The sequence below is a fragment of the Chlamydotis macqueenii genome, chromosome 25 (assembly GCF_036417535.1).
Source record: "Chlamydotis macqueenii isolate bChlMac1 chromosome 25, bChlMac1.mat, whole genome shotgun sequence".
NCBI classification, from domain to species: Eukaryota; Metazoa; Chordata; class Aves; order Otidiformes; family Otididae; genus Chlamydotis; species Chlamydotis macqueenii.
In genome coordinates this window covers 4139690-4167113 of record NC_141580.1, presented here as the reverse complement: position 1 = coordinate 4167113, position 27424 = coordinate 4139690, and the positions used below count along the sequence as shown (strand labels likewise).

The following is a 27424-nucleotide window of genomic DNA, read 5'->3' as shown; positions in this document are numbered from 1 at the left end:
ACACATAAACTTCCCCTCCGCGTGCTCACCGTGGCTGCCGAGGGCCTGGGTAACCGTACGGCACGCAGGACCGGGTAGCACGGTGTATGCTTTGCAACGGGCGGTGGTTTTTCCCAGCGAGCCCCCGCAGTGCCGCACAGCGCCGGCTGCTCCTCGTTCCCCTGGCCCACCCCCCAGGCACCGGGGCTGCTTGGCGAGGAAAAGCCAGCCTGGTACCGAAACACCTCAGGGCGCAGCAGCGGGGCAGCAGAGCCCCTCACTGCGCCCAGCCCGTGGGGAGCCCCATCCCTCAGATCGCAGCAGGGCCCTTCCCGCCAGCCCGCGGCCCCACTGGGCGTCCGGGAGGGACCCGACCCAGCCCGGGCACAACCGGCCTGTAGGATGCTGCCTCGCTGTGTTGGGCCTGCTTAAAGGAAGGCTTTAAAAAGAAAACCGCTTTTCCCCTTTGGCGTTCAGGATTAAGCTGAAAAGAAACGGAAGTTTTGAGGGTTCATTTCTGTTCATGCCCTGCCTTCCCCATCTCCACCACTCTCCACAGGAAAACCAATTGCAAAACTGAAAATATGTCACGTTGACAGTGATTTCGAACACGAAGGTGGTGGAGATCACTTGTACAGCTGGAGAAACTGCTTCCACCGAGCACCGCTGCTGGGCAGCGTCCAGCCGGGCTGGCTCGGCCGTCCCAACGGCCGGAGCTGTGCGCCGGAGCCGCAGCCCCGGCAGAAAGGGCGCGACGGGAGCAACCGTGTGTGTGCTGCGGCAGGCCAGGCGGCAGTGGAAGCTGCAGTTCGAGTAGCTGGCTCCGGCGCGGGAGGGGACGTGTGTGACAGGGAGGTTTCCACACCCAAGGGGACAGAATCAGAGGATGGGCCCTTTTCTTCCTCCCACCCTGACCCTCTTTGTGTGCCTGCAAGCCCCTGCCCCTCCGAGGAGCCTCTTGCTCCCCACAAAAGAGTGATCGGTCCGCAGGCAACCTGTGGAGTCCCTCAGCACATCCCTCCAGTGGCGCTGGGCCTGATGAAAGGAGAGGTGTCCTGAGAAAGGGAGAGGAAAAAAGGGAGCCGCTGGCTCCAGAGGTTGCAGAGGCTCCAGATCTCTTTCTCGACGCAGAGAAATCCGCAGTAATTGAGGCATTGTGCCTCCTCAGCCTGTCGCACACACGCTCCCACTGCAGTCTTTCCGGCAGAAGCCTTGTCAGTTGAATGCCTCCTTGCTTTAATCCCCGAGATTGCTGAAGGATGCTGCTTTCATCTGATAGCATTTATGGACTGTTATAATGAGCTTTGGCTTGCTGAGATAAATTAAATTGCTCACCCAGAGGTGCAAACTTCATTAATGCCAGCAGTGAGTTGGATCAGCATTATTCCAGCACAGAACGTAAACAGGCTGGACACATGAAAGGGGATTCAGCTGGGATTTTTTTTTTCTTTCTTTCTTTTAACCTTCCTAATTGCTGGTGATTTGTATCTTTTTGCTGCATCTGTTCAAACTCTACTGCTTCTCCACCTCTTCATCTTACAGGGGAAACCATCAAATAACGCACTGTTTGCGACTGAATGATTTAACTGCTGAGTGTTAACCGTTAATACTCTGCAGTTTTGCCTGGCAAGGTTCTAGCTCTCTCACATATTTGCCAAGGCCAAAAAGACACTTGAGACTAGATCTGATGAGAAATTAAAGTGTGCCCCTTGCTTCTGTCCCAGTTTAGAGGCTTACCGGTGGAAACAAGGCGTTGCAGACCAAGATAAATGGTGCAGAAAAGATATATATGGAGTGAACAATTAATACACCATAAAAATTCAGAGAAGGTGTCACTGCACAATGTGATGGGCAGGCGCTCTGTCTGAGTCCTCAGAGGTGACACCCTTGCGCATCTCCTTAGGTATGTGCTTGCACCTTGCGAGGGTCATGGCCGTACGACAGAGGACGGGAGATTCCTCCCTTGGTACAGTCACCTGCTCCATCACATCCGAAATCAGGTCCCGAGCCTGTGGCTGGCTGGAGGGGACCAGACTTTGGGAACGAGAAGTCACAGGCTTCAGGCTTCAGGCTGGAGGTCCTTTGGAAAAGGCTGGTTTCTCCCAGTACCTTTCCCTGGTACGGATCCTGAGGGTGTCTTCTAGTTTCTTTGTACAGGAAATAACACAAATATAACACAATAAAGTTCATTCACAATAGCAAGTAAAATCCCCGAGAGCACGGATCAGCAAGGGAGGATCCAGCCACTGGGGACGCATTTTGAGGAGCACATGTGGGAGCCATCTGTCGCCTCACCATACGCGGTGATAGTCACAGCATGTCTCTCTCGGCATCCTCCTCTGAAAATTTACACCGTGGCTGTAGGTTGCCTGCCGTATTTTGCAAGTGTTGCCTGCCAAAAGGTGCATTGCACCAAATGGGACGCAAAGCTCAGCAGCGACAGTGCCTCAAGCGGCTCGGAGCAAAAGGCGCTGCCAGCCGCCGTCCCTCCCCGGGGCTGGCGGGTTTGCAAAGGTCTTGAGCGCTCGCTACAGAAAGTTTCCTGCTCCCTCTGAAGCAGGGTCACAATAATCTGCTGGCTGGAAGCAAAAAAAATGAATTCCTCGTGAGACACAGTGAAAAGATTTCAGAAGGAAGGTGTTGGCCAGGGAACAGCTTGCTCTGGGTGACACCTACGGCCACCCAGCGTGCCTTCACCTGCAGTTGCAAGCACAGCAAAACTTTTCCTTCCGTTCCTCCACGCAAAAGCTGAGTGACATGCACACGTCAGAAGGCCAAAAAAACCCTGCAGGGCTTACAAAACATGACACAGGGCTGCACAAGCTCTTGTCCCTGGGGAGAGTGGAAGGAAACAAGCATGTGACAGTCAGTGACAGTCGCTCGTCACGTTGCTTTAGGCGGCACTGGAGGCACGGAGATGCTCCAGCAATCCACAGCACAGAGCGACAAATGAGGAACCGGCTGACAACAGTTCCCTGGCCCGGCTCATGTAGGGGTCAGACAAGGCGACGACGTGAGCTCTGCCGCCGTGATTCCAGGCCAGCCGTGTCCCCTGGCTCTGAGGTCTTGCCTGGGGTGTGACGATACGAAGAGGGGGGGATCTGAGCTCTGGTCTGACCAGCCGAATGCACTAAGGACACAGCTGCAGCCCCGCTCTGCACTTGGCCCCTGCCCCGGCGTGCATCCTAAGACACGGGACCTGCGTGGCCCATCACCATGCAAAGGAGCGCAGGCCACGCGCTCTCCAAAGCGCACGCGGACCGAGGCCGAGATGTCCCAGCCGGAGCGCGGCTGGCAAGCCCGGCAGAAAGCAAAGCAGCAGTCAGAACCAGTGGGTACCTGTAGGGCACCATGCCTCGCACCGTGTCTCTGTTCTTTACTCATCCCAACTGCTCGTACAGCACCAATATTTATACTGAAAAATGACTGTGATTTCAGCAAAAACAAACCGCCCCCTCAGTCCATTAATAAATCCGGTTTCACTGCCAAAACATTTTAATTTCCACTTCTCCAGGCTGCTTTTGTCTTCATTGTCTCTATTTTTACGGCATTTTGTGACAGACAGCTTGTCTCTGACAAATGAAATTTTGCCATTACAGTAAATTGTTCTGCAGTACGGCCGGCACAACATGAGCGGCAGAGGAGCCTTTCCCTTTTTTCCGTCATTCTGCTAGCTGAAATCCCTGCCTGCAATTTGCAGGTGCCCTGCCCGTGCTCGGGAAAGAAGGCTGTGCAGCCTCTCCGGGAGACCGGTCCCTGCCACGACCATCGCGGGTACGGGGTCCTTAAAACCCGCGCAGGCTGAGCCGCTGCGCGTTCCCCTTTTTGCCCCGTTCCTCGGGGAACAAGCGCCGTTCCGTTCGCACGGACCGAGGAGAGGCAGCCCGCGCCGGGGCCGTCCCCGGTCCCTGGAGAGACCGGGGGGGGGGCGGCCCCGAGGGGGCGGGGGGGGGGGCGGCTCCCGGGGCCGCGGCCCTGCCCAACGCCGGCTGCTCTCCGCGCCTGGTTGGTGCCGTCGGGGCCGGGGGCGCGGCCAGAGCGGGGCCGTCCCGGTAAAGCGGCGGCGGCGCGGGCGGCGCGGTCCCCCCGCATCATGGAGGGGCACCTGGCGCGTTGCAAGATCGTGGTGGTGGGCGACACGCAGTGCGGCAAGACCGCGCTGCTGCACGTCTTCGCCAAGGACTGCTACCCCGAGGTGCGGGGCGGTGCGGGGCGGGCGGGCAGGGCTGGGCTGGGCTCACCTCACCTCCGCTCTCCCCTCCGTCCCCCCCCAGAGCTACGTGCCCACCGTTTTCGAGAACTACACGGCCAGCTTCGAGATCGACAAGCAGCGCACCGAGCTCAACATGTGGGACACCTCAGGTGGGCCGGGGGCTGCGTGGGGGGGGCGGCGGGGCCGAGCCCGACCCTCCGGCCGTGGGTCTCCCCCCTCCCGCGAGGGGCTGGGGGCTGGGGCTGGAGCCGCGGCCCCGCGTTCCGGCAGATCCCGGGCAGATCCCAGGCGGATCCCGGTCCGGTTTCCAGGGGCCGCAGCCCCGGTCCTGCGCACCTTTGGGCGCTGCGCTCGTGTCGGAACGGCCCCATCCACGCGCGGCCGCGGCCCCGGCGGCTCCGTGGGGCCAGGGGGAGGGGGGCGAGGAGGAGGCAAGGGGTAGATCGGGAGGGGAGACCTCACCTCGGAGAGGAATGCGCTGCGGGAATGCGTTCTCCTTTCATCACTCTCTGCGACGCAGCCTCTGGGGTTCCTCCTTTTTTTTTTTTTTTTTTTTAAATTTTTTTTTTTTTTTTAAATCTTCATTTGGTTTTGCCTCTGAGTCCTCAGTCGTGATTCTGCACGAAGCCGTAGGCATAGCTCTCCGAGCCCGCTGAGACCCTTCCCAAACTTCACGCTGTCTTTCTGTAGGGGTGCGAATTGCAAGGGAAGTGCTTGATGCAGAGCTAATAAAAACATTGACATCTAGCAAAGGTCATGTGCACCTTTTAATTCACCTCTGACGACCTTTTTGGACCACTGCGTGCGCATGGTGCAGCTGAATGCTGTGCTCTGTCAGTGTATGTACATCACAGGTTTACTGAGGCTCTTTCCCTACCATTTCTGGCGTCTGTACCTCAGATGAAGTCCTCTCGGTGTCCAAGAGCAATAGTAAATTAAAATGTGACCTAGGACTGTCTTTGCTCTCATGCACTCGAATTCTTTGCTGTAATTTTACATCCGTTAAATTACAGCTGTAGGATCAGCACGGCTCTACCTAGAGTAGTGGCTTTGCTGAGTCTTGGACTGGTTCTAACACGTAAAATGTGTTTGACTCTGCTCTGGAGCTTCCTGACCCAGGAGACCTTGCTTTTGCTGCTTTTTATTCCCTGAGACAAAAAGGGGTCTTTTGCGTTGCCCGCACGATGTGTGCTGTGATGTGATCCCTAAGGATGCTGGCTCTTGGGGCAGCTCTGGGTGCTGGAGCCATGGATGAAGCGTTGGCTCTCAGCGTTTGACTGGGAGCTGTGGTAGAAGCATGGAATGGTGGCTACGACGTGGGAGTCATTGCGTGGTGGATGGTGCTGGGCTGACGTGTCTGCGCGAAGTCCCTCAGATGTGGTAAGGGCGAAACCATCCTGGTCGACCTGGGGACCTTCCCTGCAGAGGGTTCCCTGGAGCTGCTCTGACGGGGTGAGTCCGGATCGGGGTGTGCCAGGAACAAGGGGTGTCCGACCCTGCGTGTCAGCGGGGCGTGCTTGTGCACCCACAGCTCGATCGCCCCGTGGCTGCGGGGGTTTCCAGAAGGGGACGGGGTGGGGTATCTTTGTTAGGCCCTGAACGGCTTTGCTCTGAGCCTCTGTATTTGACATGGAAAACTTCATCTTTTGAGGATGCGGAAGCACGTTTGATGCATTGTCTGCTTTTTAGGAATTCTGCAGAATGTTTGGCTTTGATCTTACAAATGGTAAAAGAAAAGGCCATGATAAAAAGTCTTTAAAGCTGTGTATCTGTGTCCGATACCTGCATCTGATGCTGTCATGCATTCATTTTTACACTTTTCAACAAAAGACACAAGTTTGTCTAATATTTATCTCTATAGCCAAGAGGAAATGGACTTCGATTCTTTCTCCCTTCTCCTTGTGAAAAATGTAAGGCCTTTTTAACAGCGATGTTGTAGGCAGAGTTTGCTAAATAGTTTTCCAGCTAAATTCCCTTCTGTTGCAGCTTTGATTTGAAATACACAGGAGCTAGTTCTTCGATAAACAGTCCTGCAAAGCAATACACAGCGATTTTCCCTAGTCATCAAACTGATATTTTTAGCTATAGACTGCAAGCCGCTGTTGAATTTCCACTGCCCTTTAGAGACACTTGTAAACAGGAGCTTTGATAAAAGAAGTTTTGCACAATAGCGAACTCAAACAGCTGAGCTGGAGGGGTTGAGAGTGGTTCATTGCTCTCCTCACGCAGAATGATGGGCGCTGGGGCGCATTTTCCCTTGTCTCTGTGCTCCCTCCTCTCTTTTGAAGCGGCTTCACACGCAGGGGGTTATTGTTCGTGATAAATTCCATCCCAGCGAGAGCGGGAAGGGAGGTGCTGGGAAACGGCTCCCCTCCTCCTGTCAGGATTGCCCTTTATATTTTAAAGACTTGCCATCTCTTGGATAGGAAATTGGAACTAAAGGTCTCCTGCAAAATCAGAAGAGAGATCTGGACAGAGGGAGCTGACTATTGATTTTTTTTTTTTTTTAACCCTCCTGTTCCCCTCTGCAGTTAATTGTGAAAGTGGTCAGAGACTCTGGGAGCTGCACGGGGTGAGCTGAGCATCGTCCAGCAATGGGTGCTGTGGCAAGAGCTGTCTCCCTGAAAAACCCCTTTATTGCGACCGAGCGTGGCCACAGCCTCCCTGGCCGCTCAGAAGTCCCGTTGATAATGTCTGTACAAACTGGGATGTTGTCTGCTCCCTGGGGCTCATAGTACCAGCCCGTACAAGTGTGTTGGAAAAGTGGCAGACGCAGGCTGTGACATTAGCGGCTGGCAGGCAGTGAGTCCAGTTAGAGAAATATTGCCCTAGGCTGGACAGAAGTGGTGGAGAATTGAATGGCTCCCAAATTGTACTGGGACCTCTGATCTCCTTTAAATGTCTTTTAACCCTCTGTCCATGGATTGGTTTTTCTGAGGCTGGAGGGTGATTCTGGAGAGTTTCCGGCGCTAAGAATCCTTCATGAGGATGAAATTGGTGCCGCTCAGGCAGGGCAAATGCAAGGACTCTGCACCATCTGAGGTGCCTTAGATCTAGGTACCTACCAGGGAGAAAATTGAACCAAGTTTGAGCTTGAACCCTTGTCCGTCATGTGCAGGTGCTGGTTGCATTTCGTGGTTTTCCGTTTAAGTTTGTCCCACCTCCGGGCACGCTGAGAGTGGAATTGCTTCTGGTGCCATTCCACAGCAGGGCAGGGATGTCCCATCCCTCCCGTCCCTCTGAAGGCCTGCGCTACCTGCTATTTTCAAAAGCCTCCACTAAAAACCAGTTTGATACCTTTGTGTGTGAGGGACGGGGTGTGGAGCCTGCCTGCCATACTGGGTGGACGGGGCTCCGGGGAGCTGCTGTGCCCTGGCACCTCTGCCCGTCGGCCGTACGGAGGATGCGGTGCTCCGCTGCTCTTCGCGCTTCTGTTCTGGGAAATTCTTTGCTGCCTGTTGGCTGAATGTGCTCAGCACAGAAAAACTTGTCTGCACGGTGCAGGGGGAAACTCCTGTTCGACGGGATGCCTGATGGCTTGGGAGTGCTGTTCCCAAAGGGCTGGGTGCCTCCCAGACCCGCCGTGCCCGAGAACCCGTCAGGAAGAGTTCTCTTCCTCACGGCCAGGTGGAGGAAGGGCGGATGGTTTTGTGATCACGAGCAATGCTTTGCAAAGAGTAGGCGAGTTTCATTTCCATGCTTCAGAGGTGTGAGAGGGAGCGCGGTTACCCGTAGGTGTGCGCCGGGCAGGTGGGTTTTCCTCAGTGATGTGACAGCTGCGTTCGCTGTGGGATCGGGGAGCGTACATGGGTCTGCCCGCTCCGGGAGGTCTCGCGCCTGAAGCAGAGCCGCTGCTGTGCTCAGCAGGTCTCCGGCAGCGAGAGCGTTTGGTGTGACCTCCCCAGGGACCGGCTCTCAGTGCGTTCCTGCCGCATTGCCAGACCCTCTGCCCACACCTCCGGACTGGCCCAGTGCCACTGCCCGCCGCATCGGCGGCCCCGCAGACCCCTTCCCCAGCACTGGGTACCAGCCGGGGCAGAGATGGGCTCAGATGATACAAACAACTCTGCTGCCCGATGCCTCAGCAAGGCCAGGGTGCTACAGCATACGTGCTGGCAGGTCTGAGGCGTTGCCCTGCACCTAGGTGGGATTTTTGGTTTGTTTCCAATAATAATGAGGAGGAAGCTACTCTGTGCATGGCAGCCTGGGCTCAGTCTTTTGCTTTTGGTTCACACCGCTTTATGTCAGGAGGCTCTGCCTGCCTTCTGTCCCCGTGGCCTCTGAGAGCAGGCAGGGTGACCTGAGGCCATTTATCTGCTTGGCGCATCTTTTGCTGATGCGGATCCCGGTGCGGCGTAGAGCTGCCCATTTCTGGTCAAGGCTGGCTCAGGGGGAGGCCCAGGTCTGGCGCTGTGCCTCGCACATCATCGCTGCCGTCTTGGAAAGCTGCTGGAGAGGACTTCTCTGTCCTTTGTGGGCCGGCAGGATGCACCGCTGCTGGGAGCCGCGGTGCCTGCTGCAACCTGTGACATTGTGAAGATCAGCGCCCGTGGGTTCAGCAGTGCCGCTTTGCCCCGCTCTGTGCTGCAGCTCACAACAGGGGAGCTGCACGGCTGCCAGCCCTTCGCCCGGGCTCCTCTCTCTCAAACAGATGTGCTTCTGAGACAAGAATAACATTGTGAATTGCAAATCCCCCTCCGCCTCGCCCTTTGCCCGTAGTCGGCAAACAGTCTGCCTTGGCATGGCCTGTGTGGGAACCTTCAGGCTGCGATACCAGATCCTGCTTTAGGGCAGCTACCGAGGAACGCTCGCGGGATCGGAGAGCGGAAAGGGGCCGAGTTTAGCCACGGCAGCTCCGTGGGTGCTGAGGCTGTCTGTGCCTGGGTTCCCAGCGTGCCGCTCCAGGATTGCCGTGGCTGCCTCTCCCAAAGCGCAAGAGCGAGTTCTGTCCTGGGAAGCTTTCGATGCCACTTGCACTCTGTGGCAGAGAAAAAATATGGAGCTGCCCTTTCCATACCAAAATAGCTCCTCCCATGCTCCCTGTTGAGGCTGGGAGCCTGAAACCAGCATACTTGTGTTCTGCCTCAGCACAAATATGTAGTTAAGCCTAAAAATATGTGCAGCTGGGTGACATTCTCAGGCAGGTCAGTAACCAGTTGGACGGAAGTTTAAAGGGTTGCAGCAGAAGCAGCAGCAGAAATGCTGATGCTGGAGTGGGTGGAGGATGGCCATGAGAAGACATGACATGACATGACAGTCCCCGGGGAGGATCGTCTCGCTGGGCTGGGCATGGTGTGGGGGTGCGACGATGCTCTGTGGCTCAGGGGTGGAGGTCGCTCGTCCTGCACGTCCCTGCAGCAAGGGCAGCATGCCCTGTGGCAGCATCCGTCCTTTCTCCCCTACGGATCCGGGAGGCACAGCCTCTGCAGGGCTGTGGGGTGTCCTGGGAGTGGTGGGGGGTGCTCAGTAGGAAGGGTGCCGTCAGTGACAACCAGCCGACCCTGTTGGCTGCTGCGACCTTGTAGGCAAGGAAGGGCTTTCTGTGGGGTGGGTTTGTTCCCGGCTCTGATGCAGAGCCCTTTCCCATCACAGAGGTGATCTGCTCTCTCCTGTGGGCAAGGACAACTCTGCTCTCCTCATCTCTTCTGTCAGCCTGGCTGCTCTGTGGCACCTGTGGCACCTCCTGATGCTGCTTTAACGTACACTCAGGGCAAGCGGAAGCTGCTTCTTGAGGTGGTCACATAAACAGACCTGCAGAAACTCCCTGGAGAGCAGGGCTGTCACACCCTGTCCTCTGCCTGTTGATGGCTTCCTTTTCTCTTAGCCCTCGCCCACCGTGGTGCCAAGGATGCCCCTCTCGCCCCACCAAACAGTGCCAGCGCGCTTCGGGATGGCTGATGGGGGACGGCTGGGGGGCTCTGTGGGAGCGAGAGCTACGAGGGAGCCGGCTGGCATGCGCCCCGGGCCCTGTGCGTGCAGGGAGGACATGGATGCAGCTTTCCTTTTGCTCCAGATTCTGAAGATAAAATCTCCACTTGATTAAACTTCACAAGTGTAGAGAACCCAGCCTTCCCTGTGGGGAGAAATCTTATCTGGTAGCTGAGCAGTCAGGGAGGGATGTGCTGCTTATGCACAGCAAACCTGAAATGTGCAGCGTTGCATAAAGGTAATTGTGTTGGTTCAGCCCTCGGACGTGTTTCCCAAAGCCAGAGCGTGTGCCGGCTGTGCTGTGGGAATCTGTTGCCACTCCTAGTCCTAGAAAGGATGATGGGCAGGCTGTGGCAATGCCAACTGCCCTTGTGACATGGCAAGAGTGCCAGGAAGGGACGTCTGGCTCCCATTGTCTCCCTTGTCAGCTGCCACTGGCGTGATTTGCAGCGTGCTTGTGAGAAGCCTGGACCAGCAGCCCCAGCCCTCCCACCCCAGATGCTCGGTGCTGCTCCCCAAGAGATGCCAGCTCCTTCACAAGGAGCTCCCAGAGCTGCCCTCCAGGTGCCAGCGTGGGGTTTGCGTCTGAGCAAGCTCCTCCGAACCTCTGTGAGCTGCGTATGTGAGACAGGGCATGGGATCCGGATCAGGCAGAAGCACCCTGTGCCTGCCTGGGCTGGGGACTCTGCCGGTAAATCCAGCAGAACAGCCTCCTCCTGAGTGACAGGTTTCCAGTAATAAGATCTGGAGGGAGGCCCAGAAATGCCACCTCAGCTCGTGCAAATACCATTCCCTTCATCCCGATCGTGTCCATCCTGAAAGTACGCCAGCTGGGCTGTCTAGTAATTTACTCATTTTTGTATGTGCATCGTAAGAATTAGGAGCAGAGGTTAATTGTCCAAGCTGATTAGCTGTTGTTTCAGTCATGCACTTCCCAGATGATTGCTTGTTCCATGTCATGGAACAGTTTCCTCCTTTCCTGTACTTCAGGGGTTTTCAGTGATGTTGAACAAGCAAGAGGAACGTCATGGTCCAGCCATGAGGTTGGATGAGGCTCTGAGCAACCTGATCCGGTTGGAGATGTCCCTGCTCCTGGCAGGGGGTTGGACTGGATGGGCTTTGAAGGTCCCTTCCAACTCTAATCATTCCATGATTCTATGAGAGAAGCTTGTAAAAGTCCTGGGGCCGATGGCTGTGCCCTGTTCAGTGTCCCTCAGAGGGCTGGACGAGGGGTAGTTGCAATAGTGGCCAGCTGTTCCCTCCGCTGCTTTCTGTCTCCCTCCAGCTTTGGTGGGATGCCTCGTCTTTCCTTGTTTTGCCCACTTTCTCTCGGGCAGGCAGGGCGTTGTGCCATTTCAGGACAACGCCCCAACCCTGACCATGCTGTCAGAGAGCTGAGGCCGTGCCCATCGTGAGGCTCTGTTGTACCCCAACTTCGGAAGAACAAACCGAGACCTTCACTTGGGTAAAACCTTTCCAAGGCCTTGCTGGCAAGGATGGTGGGATCTCCTTTTGTGGCAAAGCCAGCCATCGGAGGGGTTTCTGTGAGAAGGCGCGGGGGATGTGCCGGTAACGGCTCTGCCCTTTGGGCTGTGGTGGAGGTGGCCTCTCGGAGAGAAACCGCAGCCGGCTTTGCCTGTGGGCAGAGCCGGGGTACCCCCAGCAGCCCATGGCCCCTCGGTGCTGGCGAAGGTAGCAGTACGTGTTTGTCAGCCTGGCGTCCCGCATGCGGACAGCCGGTCTTCACTGCGGAGTGGAGATTGGCACCATGGCGGCTCTGTTTCACTGTTTTTCCAGGTCTGCTTTGCTCTTAGAGCCACTCGCTTTAATCTCTAATGTCACTAATTACTGCTTCTTCCATAATTGTGACTCCAGAGTTGTTGGGTCTGAGCTTCGGACCGCGGTACTGCCGGAGCCTGTCGTTACCCGTGTCTCTGAGTCTGTCACCAGTGCTTTAACTCCTGGCTCTGCCACTTGTCACTGCTCTGGGCTGGACTCTAATGAGCACTGAATTAGTGTCAGAAACGTCGTTTTTGTATCAGAGGGATCTGCATTATCCTCCCCTTCCAGCCAATCATCAGCGCAGGGTCAGCGATCCTCAACCTGTCTCTGAGCCCTGGCTGAGCGGGGAGCTGCAGGGTGCTCAGAAATACTGCTGCAGTTTATCAATCTTCAAACAAACAAAAAAACCCTGTGATTTTCTTTCAGAAGAGAGGGTCGGATTTCACAAAGCCGGTCTGTGAACTCGTGATGGTTCAGGTCACTGTCTCCCTGACGCACAGCTCTTGCAGTCTGAGCGGCCGCAATGGCTGATCTCCTCATAAAGTCCATCAGCACTAATGACACCGGGAACGAGGAGGACATCTGCATATTTTGGTCTGTTGTATGCCAGGCACACTGCGCTATTGCTCTTCAAACATTGTCTTTTACCTTTACAGAGGCAACTAAAATCTTCAAGGCAGGGACCTCTGTCTGAGCGTCTGCCATGCTCATGGTTCCTCCTAGGTGGAGATCGTCTCCGAGAAGCCCGTTGTGGAGGTGCCTGTTCCTGGCTCCAGGAGGCCCAGGAACACCTTGCAGGACATGTCTTGGGGGTCATGCAAGCAGAATGGGCCCGTGGAAGGCCCAGGGACACTGCTGCGGGAGCCATGTCGTGGGCCAGGCGGGAGGCAGAGGTGGCCATGGGCATGGCGGCTGCCGACGGACGTGAGCGATGGGTTTTGTCAGCCCGGGTAGCTTCATCCCCGCAAACGGAGATCTGAGCCCGTTGTGTGCTTGGTTGGAGAGCTCCTGTGCCGGGGCCATGACCTGCCCGTTCCCACAGGTGCTGGCTGGGCCATTGTATGGTTGAGCTAAGTTCAGTAAAAGGACCACGAAGAAAAATTCCCTTCCTGCGCTGTCCCCAGTAGGATAAAGGGACTGGGCATGACCTTTGGGGCTGTTTAACTGCTGCTCTTCAGTGTTCCCTGAGGCTGAATTCCTTTTCACCCTCCCTGTAAAGGCTGCCATTGTTTCTCTGGGCTGATTTCCCCTTTTCTAGCAGTGGGAAATATTTTAGGGTGACTCTGTGCCCTCTTGTTGCATCCGCAGAGGAAATGGCAGCTCTGGAGTGTCCTGGACGTCTCGGAAAACCAGCTGAGATTTTTGTGGGCTCACCATGGGGATGGGCCTCTCCTCTCTGTCCTGGCGCGTCTGGGACAGCTGCCACTCCTGGCCTTCCATTCACGGCTTGGCTTTCAATTTTTATGCTTTCCCCTCGGTAGGCCCTGGGAGGAGACAATAGCCAGGCTGTGGCAGGGGATGCGTGCCTTTCTCATGCAAATGGCTGCCTGCATGGGGAGCTGGGCGAGGGGCAGGGTGGGGGGCACCCAGCCGGCGCGGCCCCTTCCCCGGCAGCGGCTTTCTGCTCCGGCCCAGTCTCGTCCAGGAGCAGCTGGCTGGGTTGTTCCCTGCCCAGCATGTCAGTGAATCACACAGGGGTTCTGTTTTCAGTCTTAAAGGTGTGATATAAATAAAATATTTTATTATTAACACCTTCATCATCGTCGGCCCTGGCAGGGGAACCACTGATCATGAAAGCCGTTACGTGAAGGCACCCCGTGTCCTGTTAACCTGGAGCGCTCGCATGTGGAAGGCACGCGGTGATGGAGTGCGAGCGTCCTGCTCCCGACCCAGACCGCTGCCTGGTGAGGAGTGGGCTCAGAGCCATGTCTCCACGCGGCCTTTGCCTCTGGTGAGCAGTTGCTCAGATGCTTTTTAGGTAAATTCTCAGATAAATACATTTCTCTGCAATGAAAGGCTGCTTGGAGCTGTGAGTTCAGCTCCAGAAAGCTCTGCGTAACCTCAGGAGACGCTGTGCCCGTGTGCTGGTGCGCAGGGGTTTGAGGCGCCGTCTTGGGAAGCGCTGGAGGGCCCCACGGCCGGTGAAGCTCCGGGAAGGGCTATTTGGAGCCGTGGCCACAGAGGGGATGGTCTCCCCGTGCCTGGTGCTGGCTGAGAGGTGGTTCAGGCTTCCTGCCGTGAGTAGGTCCGCACCTTGGTCCTGCTTTGACAGCTTTATCCTCCAGACAAAGGCTTGGCTGAACTGGTGGTGGGATTTGTCTAGCAGAGAAGACATCCTCTGGAGTCTCTAAAGGCCGCTGCTCGTCTGGCCCCACTGTGCGGGGAGGCAACGCGAAGCTTTTTTTCGGGCTTGTTGATGCAGCACTCCAGAAAGCTGGGATGGATTTCTGCTTCGCTCCGTGGAGGATGTTCTTGGCTGTCCCTGCAGAAAGCAGCATGCGCTGCGGCGGTGCTGGCTCTGCGGGGAGAGTTTACAGTGAGCCCTCCGAGACAAGTGCCATGCTGAAAAATTTAGGTCTTGGCAGCGCTTGTCTGTGTTTCAAGCCAAAGCTGGCTGGGGTTGTGGGAGCCCCTTGCAGAGCAGATCGTGGCTCTGCGTCCGTATTTGCTCCCCTGGTTTGTAATGTGCTATTGTTGGATGGGGGGGTGCCCATGTGAGGAGGCTCTTTAGCTCTCCGAACGGCTAATAAGGAACAAATTAAGATTAACACTATGTTGGTATAGATGAAACGGCACATTTCAGTCCCCTGCCCGAGAGCGGCATCTCCGGGTCGCGGTGCCAGGCTCTTGAGGGGCTGCCAGCTGACAAGAAAGAGGAGCTACACATGGCTGTATCCACCCCTGAATTTCAGACGACAGCCACCTGAATTTTATTTTTAAGCTGGTTTTTGGCTTGCTCCAATTTTCTCTCTTTAATGATGAACAGATGCACGTAGGTCCTGTTTCTTGCAAACTTGGGTGCCAAGTGGGAGAATGACTCACGCAGTAGAGGAAGGCTGGATCTGCAGGCACACCAGCCTTGGGGGGTGCGCGTTCGGAAGTGCCAGACTGTGGGTCTCTGGGGTGTCTTGCTGGAGTGTCTGAAAGGTGTCGAGTGCGCAGAAATCAATAAAGCTGAAGACCTGGAGCTGAGGGAACTGAGACTTTTGTGGTTTGGGTTTTTTTTTTTTAATTGTTGTACTCAATCAAAAACTAGAAGAATAATCCCCCAAACAGATTTCCCTGATTCAGTAGAGACATCTCCAAAGAAAGCTGGAGATCGCCGAAGTTTGGAACACAGCAGCTCTCCTGCCCCACTGGGCAGCGCGGACCCTCAGTCTCCATCAGCCTCCCGCGGCGGGGCAGAGGCTTCAGCAGCCCAGGCCGTGCGCGCTGGCTGCCACCCGCTGCCAGAGCCGCTGGCGGGTTCAGCTACCAGCGAGGGTGCCAGGCGCTGCGCCCGTGTTTTGGGGCTGGAGCAGAAAGGCAATTTGGATCTCATTAAGAAAATTAGTTTCTTGACCTAACGCATCCCTTCCCTCACCTCCTCCTGCCAGCACAGGCGTCTTTCCTCCCACAGTCCCAGGTGGTGAGAGCACGATTCCCAGCACCGGGGTGGGACGGTGGTGGCTCTGCGGGGTAACGGAGGGGCCGTGATTCCTGGCACTGGGGTGGGATGGTGGTGGCTCTGCGGGGTAACGGAGGGGCCGTGATTCCTGGCACTGGGGTGGGACGGTGGTGGCTCTGCGGGATAACGGAGGGGCCGTGATTCCTGGCACTGGGGTGGGACGGTGGTGGCTCTGCGGGGTAACGGAGGGGCCGTGATTCCTGGCACTGGGGTGGGATGGTGGTGGCTCTGCGGGGTAATGGAGGGGCTGTGATTCCCAGCACCGGGGTGGGACGGTGGTGGCTCTGCGGGATAACGGAGGGGCTGTGATTCCCAGCACTGGGGTGGAATGGTGGTGGCTCTGCGGGATAACGGAGGGGCTGTGATTCCCAGCACTGGGGTGGGACGGTGGTGGCTCTGCGGGATAACGGAGGGGCCGTGATTCCCGGCACTGGGGTGGAATGGTGGTGGCTCTGCGGGATAACGGAGGGGCTGTGATTCCCGGCACTGGGGTGGAATGGTGGCGGCTCTGCGGGATAACGGAGGGGCCGTGATTCCTGGCACTGGGGTGGAATGGTGGTGGCTCTGCAGGATAACGGAGGGGCCGTGATTCCTGGCACCGGGGTGGAATGGTGGTGGCTCTGCGGGATAACGGAGGGGCCGTGATTCCTGGCACCGGGGTGGAATGGTGGTGGCTCTGCGGGATAACGGAGGGGCTGTGATTCCCGGCACTGGGGTGGAATGGTGGTGGCTCTGCGGGATAACGGAGGGGCCGTGATTCCTGGCACCGGGGTGGGATGGTGGTGGCTCTGCGGGATAACGGAGGGGCCGTGATTCCTGGCACTGGGGTGGGACAGTGGTGGCTTTGCGGGATAACGGAGGGGCCGTGATTCCCAGCACCGGGGTGGGATGGTGGTGGCTCTGCGGGATAACGGAGGGGCCGTGATTCCTGGCACTGGGGTGGGACAGTGGTGGCTCTGCAGGATAACGGAGGGGCCGTGATTCCTGGCACTGGGGTGGGATGGTGGTGGCTCTGCGGGATAACGGAGGGGCTGTGATTCCTGGCACTGGGGTGGGATGGTGGTGGCTCTGCAGGATAACAGAGGGGCCGTGATTCCTGGCACCGGGGTGGGATGGTGGTGGCTCTGCGGGATAACGGAGGGGCCGTGATTCCTGGCACCGGGGTGGGATGGTGGTGGCTCTGCGGGATAACGGAGGGGCTGTGATTCCTGGCACTGGGGTGGGATGGTGGTGGCTCTGCAGGATAACAGAGGGGCCGTGATTCCTGGCACCGGGGTGGGATGGTGGTGGCTCTGCGGGATAACGGAGGGGCCGTGATTCCTGGCACCGGGGTGGGATGGTGGTGGCTCTGCGGGATAACGGAGGGGCCGTGATTCCTGGCACTGGGGTGGGATGGTGGTGGCTCTGCGGGATAACGGAGGGGCTGTGATTCCTGGCACCGGGGTGGGATGGTGGTGGCTCTGCGGGATAACGGAGGGGCCGTGATTCCTGGCACTGGGGTGGGATGGTGGTGGCTCTGCGGGATAACGGAGGGGCCGTGATTCCCGGCACTGGGGTGGGATGGTGGTGGCTCTGCGGGATAACGGAGGGGCCGTGCTCTGCTGCGCTCAGCGCTGCGGACTCTCCCCAGGAGCTGGCTGGCTGCTGCGGGGAGCAGCAGGTTGCTATGATACAGTTTGCTGTGGCAATGTCTGTGCTGAATGGAGCCAAAACCACCTCTACAAAAGGAGCATTCCTGGGCTGGGAGGAGGCAGATTTATCTGTAGTGTTTATGTAAAGCTGAGGAGCTGCAGGGAGAGGATGTGTGTGGGAACGCTTTCCTCCAGCCTGCGCTGGGGGCCCCTGTCTGGAGGCAGAGACCCTTATGTGCGTGGGGGAAAGGACCCAGCGAATCCAAGCATGCAGATCAGCGCTGGATTTCACGTCCTGTCTGATAAACCCGCGCCAGGCACGAGACAGAAAGCTCCGCTCACCGGGGAGCTTGGCGCTGCCTTCGAAAGCGGCCTGGTCCTCGGCGGGAGCTGGGTCACCTTGCAGCGCTGCAGGAGCGTGGGAGGGAGCGGTTCGCTGGTGCCAGCTCTGCCCGTCGTGAGCTGAAGCAGCTTGAGCCTGAAGCGAGGTCAGAAAGCTCCACGCCTGGGACGCGGGGTTGCCCCGGGTCGCTGTGCCTCCCTGTGCACCAGCCTGCATCCCGCGTCCCCGGAGCCAGCCAAGACACCAGGGACTGGCTCCTTTCCATGCAGGGAACATGACTTTCCCTCTAGGACGAGGGCTGGGCTCTGCAGAGATCAGGGTCCGTTTCTTCTGTACTGGATCCCAGCTGCTTCTCTTCCCGCTGAGTTTGCAGTGATGGAGACCTGCCCTGCGGCTTCTCTCGCTGATGGGAGCGGGGCGCGCGGGTGCCTTTGCTCCTGCGGGCTGGCAGCAGCCTGGCTGTTGGAGCTGGAGAAGTTTGGGAATACAACACATCTGAGCCCCCAGGCTGCCCTGTGTGGGCTCCGGGCGGAGGAAGGAGTGGTCACAGCCAGGGCTGCTCTCCCGGCTGGGTCTTGCAGAGGGATGTGGGGCGCTGGCAAAGCGCCTGGCGTGCGGAGCTGGGCTGGAGCCCCGCTCTGTGCTGTGCATCAGTTGTGAGCCCCTCGTGCAGACAAGAAGCCAGGGTGGGAGCCCCTGCGGAGAATCAGCCTATTCTTCTCTCACGCTTCTCCCAGGCAGATTCCCATCCTCCCGGAAACATAAGCCACCATCATCCATAATTCATCAGGTGCTGCGCTCCGTCAAGGAGCCACCTGACAGCCGGGCTGGGTGCTCCACCCTCCTCGCAGGGTGGGAAAGTGCCGGGTCCGGCATCTCGAGGCGCCGGCGCAGGAAGCGCGTCCGGTTTCCTTGGCCTTGGGGTGGGTGATCCTTCTTTTGGAGGAGACCGAGTCAACAAGGACTCTGGTGTCTCTGCTTCCCCTCTTCATAAATAAACATCTGCTTCTCATCCCTCCAGGAAGTTTAAGCCATTGTAAAGCCAAATTTAAAACCGAAACAGTGTTTTTAAGTAGCAATGAGCTGATTGCTCCCTTACTGTTTACTGAGGCATCTACAATCGCAGGCAGAATGTACTCCAGATAAAAACGGGCCAATGACTTTAATGCCCAAAATTTGCATCGAAGGTGTGTCTGCGCGCAGCAGAAGCTGTGCAGGATTCGGGCTGGGCTCTCTGCCTGCTCACTGAGAAATTCTGCAGAATACAGAATCATCCCCTCCAATTTACAGCTTGTTCACCAAATCCTATCACATCTTTTATGCACAGAAAAGAATCTGTCTGACTATTTTTCACCACAAATGGCACTGCTTTTTTTTTTTTACCTGTCTTAAATTCTCGTGATCTATGTGAGCAAGCTCTCCTGCATAAAGATAGCAAGAGAGGACAAAACATAGCAGCAGCGTTCCCTGTCTTCTCTCAGCCACACCTTTGCACCCGTAGTGGTGCGGCAGCTGCGTGATGAGTGATGGGGTGCGTACGCAAGCGATGGAGAGAGGGGTGTGCTGCTCTGCCGTATCACAGCCCTTCCAAGCTCCCTTCTCTGCAGTGAGCCCGCGTGCCCTGGCCCCACAGCTCCACTGCCTCTTGCTCGCCAGATCCTTACTAGGGAGGGAGAGGGATGCAAAACTTGTATTTATTTCCACCTCGCAAACGGATAAATGTTAAGAGCGCAAGGACAAAACCTCTGACTTCCATGCCTGAACAAAGGGGCCAAATCCTCTGCAAACCAAACTCTGCTGAACCTGACAGTGTCTGGTCACTGGTCAAAAGCTTGGGTCGACGTCCTTTATCTCTGACAGAGCAGCTGGCGTTGTGTGGCAGTGTCTCCAGTTCTTACTGGAATTAAAGATCTCTTTGCCCGACAGGGAGGGCTGGGGGTCCCAGCCTGCCCGGTGGCGTAACGAGCAGTCAGTGGGATGAGACTTCCCGCTCACCGCTCTCCTCCCGCTCCTCTCTGCAGGCTCAGCGTATTACGATAACGTCCGTCCCTTGGCCTACCCCGACTCGGACGCTGTGCTCATCTGCTTCGACATCAGCCGCCCGGAGACGCTGGACAGCGTGCTCAAGAAGGTGAGTGCCCGGCGTGCCTTCCGCCGGGTGAGGTGGGTCCCCTGCAGCGGCACGGGGAGCCACCCCAGGGTCCCTGCTCCCAGAGGCTGCCGTCGGGCTAAAAGCTCTGGCCCTGCGGCCAAGCCTTGACTGGAGTTTGTGTGCTCAGGTGAGGACGGTCGGCTGCTGCCCATCCCTACGTGGTCTGCGCAGAAAGTGAGATATGGCCGTTGGAAAGGAGCCCAGTGATGGTGTAGCTCATGGTAGCTTGTGGCACGTGCGTAGGGTCTGCGTTACGTGCACACACAAATGTGGGGACAGAGAGAAACGTAGGGAATTTGTTCTGGCTTTCATTAAGACCTCAGAAAGTGTTTTGCATCTCTCGTTAGCGTAACCACCTGTGAGTGTGCTATGGATTCCTTGCAGCAGTTGGGAAGTGGCCCCCAGTGCCTGTTCCCGTGCGAGCAGAGTCCGTTTTTTGGCTGTCCCCTCAGTTTGACATCTGCACAGTAAGAAAGACAGCAGTCAGTTCCCTATAGCTCGACAACAAGAATAATGAGCTGTGAAAATGAACTTCAAGCCCATGAATGAATAAAACGAAATGGCGCAATGCCACTGGACTGGGTGGCACACCGGGCCCTGAACGCCGCCCGCACTGGCAGAGCTGACCGGCCGTACTCTGCGTTGGCAGTCGAGGGTTTTCTACCCGCAGGTTAGCGCCTTTCGGCAAAGCAGGTATTTCCAGCTGGCAGGTCTGGCGGGTCCCGGAGAGCCCCACAGGGCTGGGGATCCGTGGTGGAGCACCGCTGGCTGGCATCCCAGCAGGTCCCTGCCTGCCACGCTCTGGGGGAGCTGGTGGCATCGGAGAGAGGTTCTCATGCGGGGCTTTCCTCCAAGATGCAACTTCCTCAGGATGCTGCTCCAGGGAGAGGGTAAATGGCCCACTGGCCACTCACATCCCTTGGTCCTGGCCATTCCCTGCTTCCTTCCATAAAATTCAGGGAGCTGTGCAGCAAAGCTGCAGAGATCTCGCTAGTGGCTGCGTCCTCTCTTGGCTGGCATCTCGTTTGCGAAGCTCTCTGAGACACTGAGGTGTGAAAAGCATTTACAGAACAGCGATTCCTGTTGCCGTTCTCCCCAGTGAGCCCCAGGCTGCTGGGGCTGGAGCAGCCACTGTCTGACCAAGTCCCGTTGTACTGACGGCCCTCTTGGCCTCTCCACGTTTTGCCCGATGTTGTGCTGAAGCAAGCCCCTCTTACTGGCGGGGAGGGCTGGGAAGTGGGTCTGCCTCTCAGAAGCGTCCTGGTGAGGGGACAAAGACCCTTCAGATAACTCGGTCAATGGCTCAGTGTTGGTTTCCAAAGCAGGTCCCGGGTACCAAGCGCGCTGGGTGGAGGGAGGCGTGCTTCGGGTGGACTGAAAGAATCCGTTGCTCAGCTTGGGAGTCAGCAGAATAATAATGCAAGCAAATCACTTCTACCTTAATGAGATGCAAACCCATCACTAATGAGCTGGGGCTGGGGTTTATTTATGTCTCCCTGCATATTTTTTACGTGAGGCCGTGCTGCCCAGTGCAAAGTCTTCCCTGTGCGGCCTCGCTGATGCTTTGCGTGCTGTTAGGCAGCGTCTTTTTGATACAGTGGCTTAAAATAAACCCAAAATCACCGGGGATTTCTTAAGTGCCTCCGAGTAGATGCCTTGTTTCCTTTGGTGCAGGCTTGTATCCTATGGAGGTGAGGAAAATTCCTAAGACACCGTGATGTTGAGATGGGTTTTAGCTTTTGATACCAGGCGAATAAGGAAAATAACACTCCCTAGTCAAGCCTCAGGCAAAAATGCTAATTCAGCAGAGGAAATCTTTATTATTGCTGCCCTTCTGATGCCTGGGCTGCCTGTACAGCATGCACAGTTGAAGGGAAGGAGCCGTCTGAGAGAATGCAGACAAGCAGCTCTTCATTTCCTACAAAGCAGGTTTTCGTGGGGTGGTGCCTTCGTTCTGACAAGTCTTGATAGCGCAGCAAATCTTAGGCTCCCTGTCGCACCTCTCTCCACAGACCAGGGAGCTCTGTGTCGTTACAGACAGCCGAGACCCCTGCGTGGTAGGAACAGACTCAATAGCTTCGAGGATTTTAATCCTTGAACTCCAGCTCCAAAAGAACTGCATCACCCTCCTCTTGCGGGCGTGTTGGCCCTTGACGTGACATGACTGTGGCACCAGAAATCTCCCAGAAGCTGTGCAGCCTGGCGTGCTGTCCGGGTGATGGAGACGTGTGTGAGTCCTGGTGGACAAACGTCCCTGGCACAGGGAAGGGGGGTTCATGGTGAAGATACTTGAGCCCATCTCCTGGTGGGAAATAAGATTTCTTCTGTATTTTGCAGTTGCTTTGGTCTGATATTGGTTGAATGAAACTTGAGCCATTCTTGGCACTTCCTTTCCTCACCAGGTTCTGGACAGTGGGTTGTGGGGTTGGTTTATCCCCTTCTAATTGCCCAGTGTGTGTGTTTAACCATCAGTTAATTGCTAATTCCAGGTGACATCTTTAGCCAGGGGCAATCTCTGTTTATCATCTGCCTCCCACTTCAGAAACACCAGACAGGTAACCAGGGTGTGAGAGGCCGGTGGGGCTGTACAGGTCACAGATGATGGTTTTATTTACTGCTGCGGACGCTTAGCTGCACGTTGAGCACTCAAAAGGAACCGTTAGTGCGAAGGAAGTGGATGTTTGCCCTGGCCTTCTCCTTCCATTGCTCCAATCCTTTATTTCCCTGGCTGTAGCTACGCTCTGAACGTCTTAATATCTTTAACGTGTGGCTCTCAATAATAAACAAATAAGAGCGTGCTGTGCAAAGAGCTCCCCGCTGACCGTGGCTCAGAAGGTCTGGCGAGGTTTGACCTTCGGAGTCCCAGATGTGTGCACCAGACTGTGCAGTCATTATTTTTCCGCAGCCGTACCCAGGAGTGGTCTCCCATGGCCTAGCACGGGGGACTGTAGCTTGGATTTAGCAGGTTTGCAGGGCGTAGCTGGAACAAGCGAGCGTAAAGGTATCCAAGAGGCACGCCGACCATTTCCAGCCGTGCCTGTGGCAGTCATTAAAACGCCCTGATGAGCTAATCAGTCTCTGAACAGCTGTGACCCCCATTTGGAAAAGCCATGAGCTGTGGAGTGTGCGGTCTTGGCCTCTGAAGTCTGCTTTCCAGACCCAAACCCATTAAAGCCTCATGTTATATTCAGAACACCAGAAGCTGGCTGTCTCCAGAGCTGCTCCCGGCCTGCGTCCTCGCTGAGAGCCCCCGCGGACTGTGGGGGCGCAGGCTGCCGCAGGGCCAAACCCGGCCTCATGTTGGCACCAGGCGCCGCAGGTCCAGTGGCTGCCAGTAGCAGTCCTGGTACCCTGACTGGTCCAGTCCCAGGTCCTGAGGCAGGCCAAGGTGGCCTGGGAGCGTGTGCTGATGGTCTGGAGGTGCCGGGACCCCGGGCTGCCGCAGTCGTCGCTCCTCTGTGGGAGAGGGAAGTTGGGTTTGCTGGTGGGAGCAGGAGAAGCTACGCAGCAGACTGTGGTGGTGAGGTGTTTGGCGGGGTGGTGCTGTGCGGTAGGAACTGATGGCACAGCTCTCCTGGCCCGTCCTTCCCTCTGGGGCTGGTGGGTCTTGGCCGGGGCTTTTGGGCTGGTTGGACAGGGATTGGGAGTGAGGAGCTGAGACCCTGTGATCGCCGTTGTTGTTCCAACCTTGACTGTTTCGCAGGCTGCCTGCTGCCAAAATTAACCTGACATGGAGATGTCGCTGGGCTGCTCGAAGTGTCTCATACGCCGGCAGCCCCTGAGCACCTTCTCCCTCTTGTCTCCTCCGCAGTGGCAAGGGGAAACTCAGGAGTTCTGCCCCAATGCGAAGATTGTGCTGGTCGGCTGCAAGCTGGACATGCGGACGGACTTAAACACGCTCCGGGAGCTTTCCAAGCAGCGCCTCATCCCCGTGACGCACGAGCAGGTGTGTTTCAGCGGCCGTCCCCGTAGGGCTGAGGGAAGTGAGGCAGGGACCTTTCTGCAGGACCTACTCGTACAAGGAAGCTCAGCAGCAGATAACCCCCTGTGCCCAGGCCTTGGTCTGAACCTGGTTTGATCTTGGCTCATGGACTCCGGGCTGCTTGTGCTTTCACAGCACTTTTCTTCAGCTCTGGCAGACCTTGGCTGCTGGACAGCCGCCTGGTTAGTAGCTGAGAAGTCTTCCTCAGAGGTGGTGGAAGTGTCTCATTTAACAAGTCGTGGCTAAAGGGGAGCATTGTGCTGCTGCATCTCCTAGCTCAGCGCAGCTCTTTCCGCTCCAAGTGACTCTCCTGCTTGAGTTCGGTGTTGGGGGAGCACTGCCGGGGGGGAAAAGCCACAGCTGGGGGGTCTGAGGGTCTGCTGCGGGGCTGCTGTGGCCGTCAGTGGACCCAGCAGTGTCTCCAGGCCCAGAGACCCGGTCTCTGCGGTGCAGCGCGGAGGTGGCTGCGCTGGTCCCAGCCAGCTGTTGTGGTGAGAGCGGTTGTCCAGGCCCTCAGCTGAGGGGTGGCACCACATCAGTGAGAACGTGCGAGTGATTCGGGGTCCAGCGCCCGGTAGCGCTGACTGCTTGGGCGGCCACCCTCACGTCTGGTGAGACGCCAGAGACACTTGCACTTTATTTACAGAGGTGAGGAGTAAAAATTGCGAGAGCGCCGCTCCCGCCTGCGCCGCGGTGCTCTGACAGGGCTGCCGGCGCAGCCAGGGCCGGCGATGATGTGAAAGGATGCTCCGTGCGGAGCGCCGGCGTCCTAACCTTCTTCCCTTTTCCTCCCGCTCTCTCTGGACCGCAGGGCAGCGCGCTGGCGCGGCAGATCGGGGCAGTGGCCTATGCAGAGTGCTCCTCCAAGGTCTCGGAGAACAGCGTACGGGATGTGTTTCACGTCACCACGCTTGCCTCGGTCAACAGGGTGCATAAGAACTTGAAGCGCAGCAACTCCAAACGGGGACTGAAGCGGGCATCGCAGATGCCTGGCAGGACGGACTTACTGAATGACACAGAGATCAGGAAAGACCGAGCCAAGAGCTGCTCCATCATGTGAAAACCAGGCTGTAAATAACGTGTGTGTGTTGTCCATTTTGTACAGTAACCGGCTGAGACGAGGGCGTGGTGCTGGCTGCAGGAGCCAGCCCGCCTTGCCAAAGCCTTTCTCTCGGTCTCTAGGGCTGAGCAAAGGTTCCAGCTGCAAACTGGGGTGCACGAATCACCCCCCACCATGGAGACTTCTGGGTTGGCTGCTGCCGTGCGGATTGCTTGGGGTGAAGGAACCGCTTGGCGGAGGAGTATTCAGGTGCTGGAAGGTCTGTGACTGGGTGAAACAAAGTGAAAGGGAGCGATCCTGTGTGTGTGCCGCCCTCCTGTACCCACGGCCCAGCCCCTGCGCCTGTGTGCGGCTGTACAGCACGCGCGGCGTGGGGCGGTGGGCTGTGTGGGACCGGGGCTGGAGGGTGGGAGGTGTGGGGGGAGTGCTAGCAGCAGAGCGCGATCAGGAGGAGGTATTCTTCCAATCTTCCTTTAGAAGAGAAATGATGTTTGAGGTGGTGCTGCCTTCAGCAAGTCGCCATGGAAGATGCAGGTCTGGTCCGGAGCTGGGAGGGAAGGCACCCTGGGAAGGAACCTTAACCTGTTGAGACACCACGGTAGCCCACCTCCTGTGAAGAAAATAGATAGGTGCCTCTTCACATGGGATTTTAGATACTTGAACTGCATTTGAAATGCAGCAGAGTGGATCTGGCCCCAAGGGAGAGGTCTATCCCAGTAGATGCATCCTGAGAATTGCGGTTCCCTTCAGTGAGCAAATGCCACTCGGGAGCTGGTGTCCCAGCTGCTGACAGCCTGGTTACTCCTCAGACTGCTTCCTGCCGCAGGCAGCTGCGCTTCCGAGGAACACAGCTTCCGAAAAAGCAGACTGCAATAACTATCCATCTCCTGCTTCCCACCCGTTTGCAGGTGCAGGTTGTGTTGCATGGTGCTGTGTTTGTCTGGTACAGAAAACCAAAAAGATGATGTGCGTATCTGCACCCTGTCCCCACCGCGGCAGCGGGAGGGGAGGTGCTCCCTGCCCCTCTTGCCCTGCTGTACAGCCTCCCCCCGACACCTCTCATTGCTTCTGCTGCTGCCCTCTCGAAATGCCTTTGACCACGGTGTTAGCCTTGACTCGATGTCACATAGACACTTTAAGGAAATCTGCGCCGTTGCCACATCCAGCTGTGTCAGTGGGTGACAGAAAACAAATAAACATCATTGGAAAATGCACAGTCCTTGGCTCTATTTGTTTTTAATAGTCAAACCAGATTTGACTCAAAATGTCTTGCTGCCCTACCTTCTGTTTGTGTCCTAATGTTTCTCTCTGGCTCTTGAAATACGCTCGCACATGCTCTTGGGTGAAAAATGCAGAGGACTTGGCTGCGTGTGTTCATTTTGGAGCTGAAACACCTGCCTCGAATAGCCTCTCGCTCCATCCTGAATCCTTCCACGCCGCGGAGCATTTGCAGGTTGTCTGTCCCCGACCCACCGCTCTGACCTGCGCAGGCTGCCCCCGGCCTCGCTGTGTCGATAGCCGCAAGTGACGATGGCTTCTGAGTTCACATTTTGTGTCTGCTCCCCGACTCGGGTCTCAGACTTCAGCTGCATCAGGAAGCTGACGGGGGAACTGCAGCAGCTGAGGTACCAGCATGAGAACAGCTCAAGCAATGACTGAGTGCTGTTGTGCTGGGTGCAGGTTGCAAGAGCATAAAAATGCATAGAAATGCCCATCTGGAGTCTGGGAGGAAAGAAACGGAGCAAGGCGCTACGCCAAGAGCAGCCTTCAGCATCACAATGCTTTTCTCTTGCTCTGCAGGGTCCCCCCGAGCCTTGGCAAGCGTTAATGAACAAAACCCCGTCCCTGCTTGTTCAGTAGCAACCAGTGGCTCACCAGTGTCGCTACCAAGTCCTCCTAACCGGGGTGCATTTGTTCTCATCATCTCGCCGCATGTTCCTTCTCTCCACGTAAGCACCACAGTATTTGGCAAGCACAGCTCCCCTTTTCTGTCCTCTAGCATCTTCTAGGCTTTTGAATTTATTCTGGTGGTCCGTACAAAGAGCCGTGCCGAGCAGAGGGATACGAAGGGGTGGGCTGTTGCTGCGGGAGGTGGCTGTAAGCCGCACTGGGACCTCAGCGGGTGCCTGTTCCCCTCCAGCTCCTGCAAAGAGAGGTCTGGGGACAGGCAAGAAACCCAGCGAAGCCGGCAGATGCGCTGCAGGCGTCAGGCGGTTTAACCAGAGTGGAGATGAGCAGGAGGGGCGGTGGCTGAGGAGTGTGACAACCCGAACGGAGGAGTTTGGCCGGAGAGAGGATGCCCCGTTTGCCTACAGCGTGAGCTGGGAAGCGGCAGGGTTGAAGCACCAGGCACTGGCTGCTCCCGCTGCCGGGCCAGGGCCTGCGGCAGCACAACTCTCCTCTCCCCTCCCTTGCTTTGGAGGAGATGCTGCTGCCGATGGTGCTGTGCTGCCGTTCGTGCAGAACTGGTCCTCAGCCAGAGACAGGCTTGAGCTGCCCCGCAGCTCCCACGAGGATCAGTGGTGTGGAAAGATAACTCACCCCCCATAGCGCTGGCACAACGGTGCTTCCCTCGCTGCTGGTGGTGATTTGCTGTTCATACACTGAACTTCCCAGGCTCTTCTGCTGCTCAAACGGCCCTCAGGGATGGCTTGTGGCAGTGTAAAGACACATGTCCCAGCAGCAGC

General features: G+C 56.9%; 1 protein-coding gene across 1 annotated transcript; it reads left to right on the top strand.

Annotated features, from left to right (window-relative positions):
- The first annotated feature begins 4021 nt into the window (after window positions 1–4021).
- On the top strand, window positions 4022–25951 carry RND2 (Rho family GTPase 2). The gene is made up of 5 exons (XM_086766606.1): window positions 4022–4174; window positions 4254–4341; window positions 19565–19674; window positions 23507–23641; window positions 24489–25951. The coding sequence occupies exons 1-5, from the start codon at window positions 4073–4075 to the stop codon at window positions 24735–24737; spliced, it is 684 nt and encodes a 227-aa protein (XP_086622732.1). The 5' UTR covers window positions 4022–4072; the 3' UTR covers window positions 24738–25951.
- The last annotated feature ends 1473 nt before the right edge of the window (window positions 25952–27424 follow it).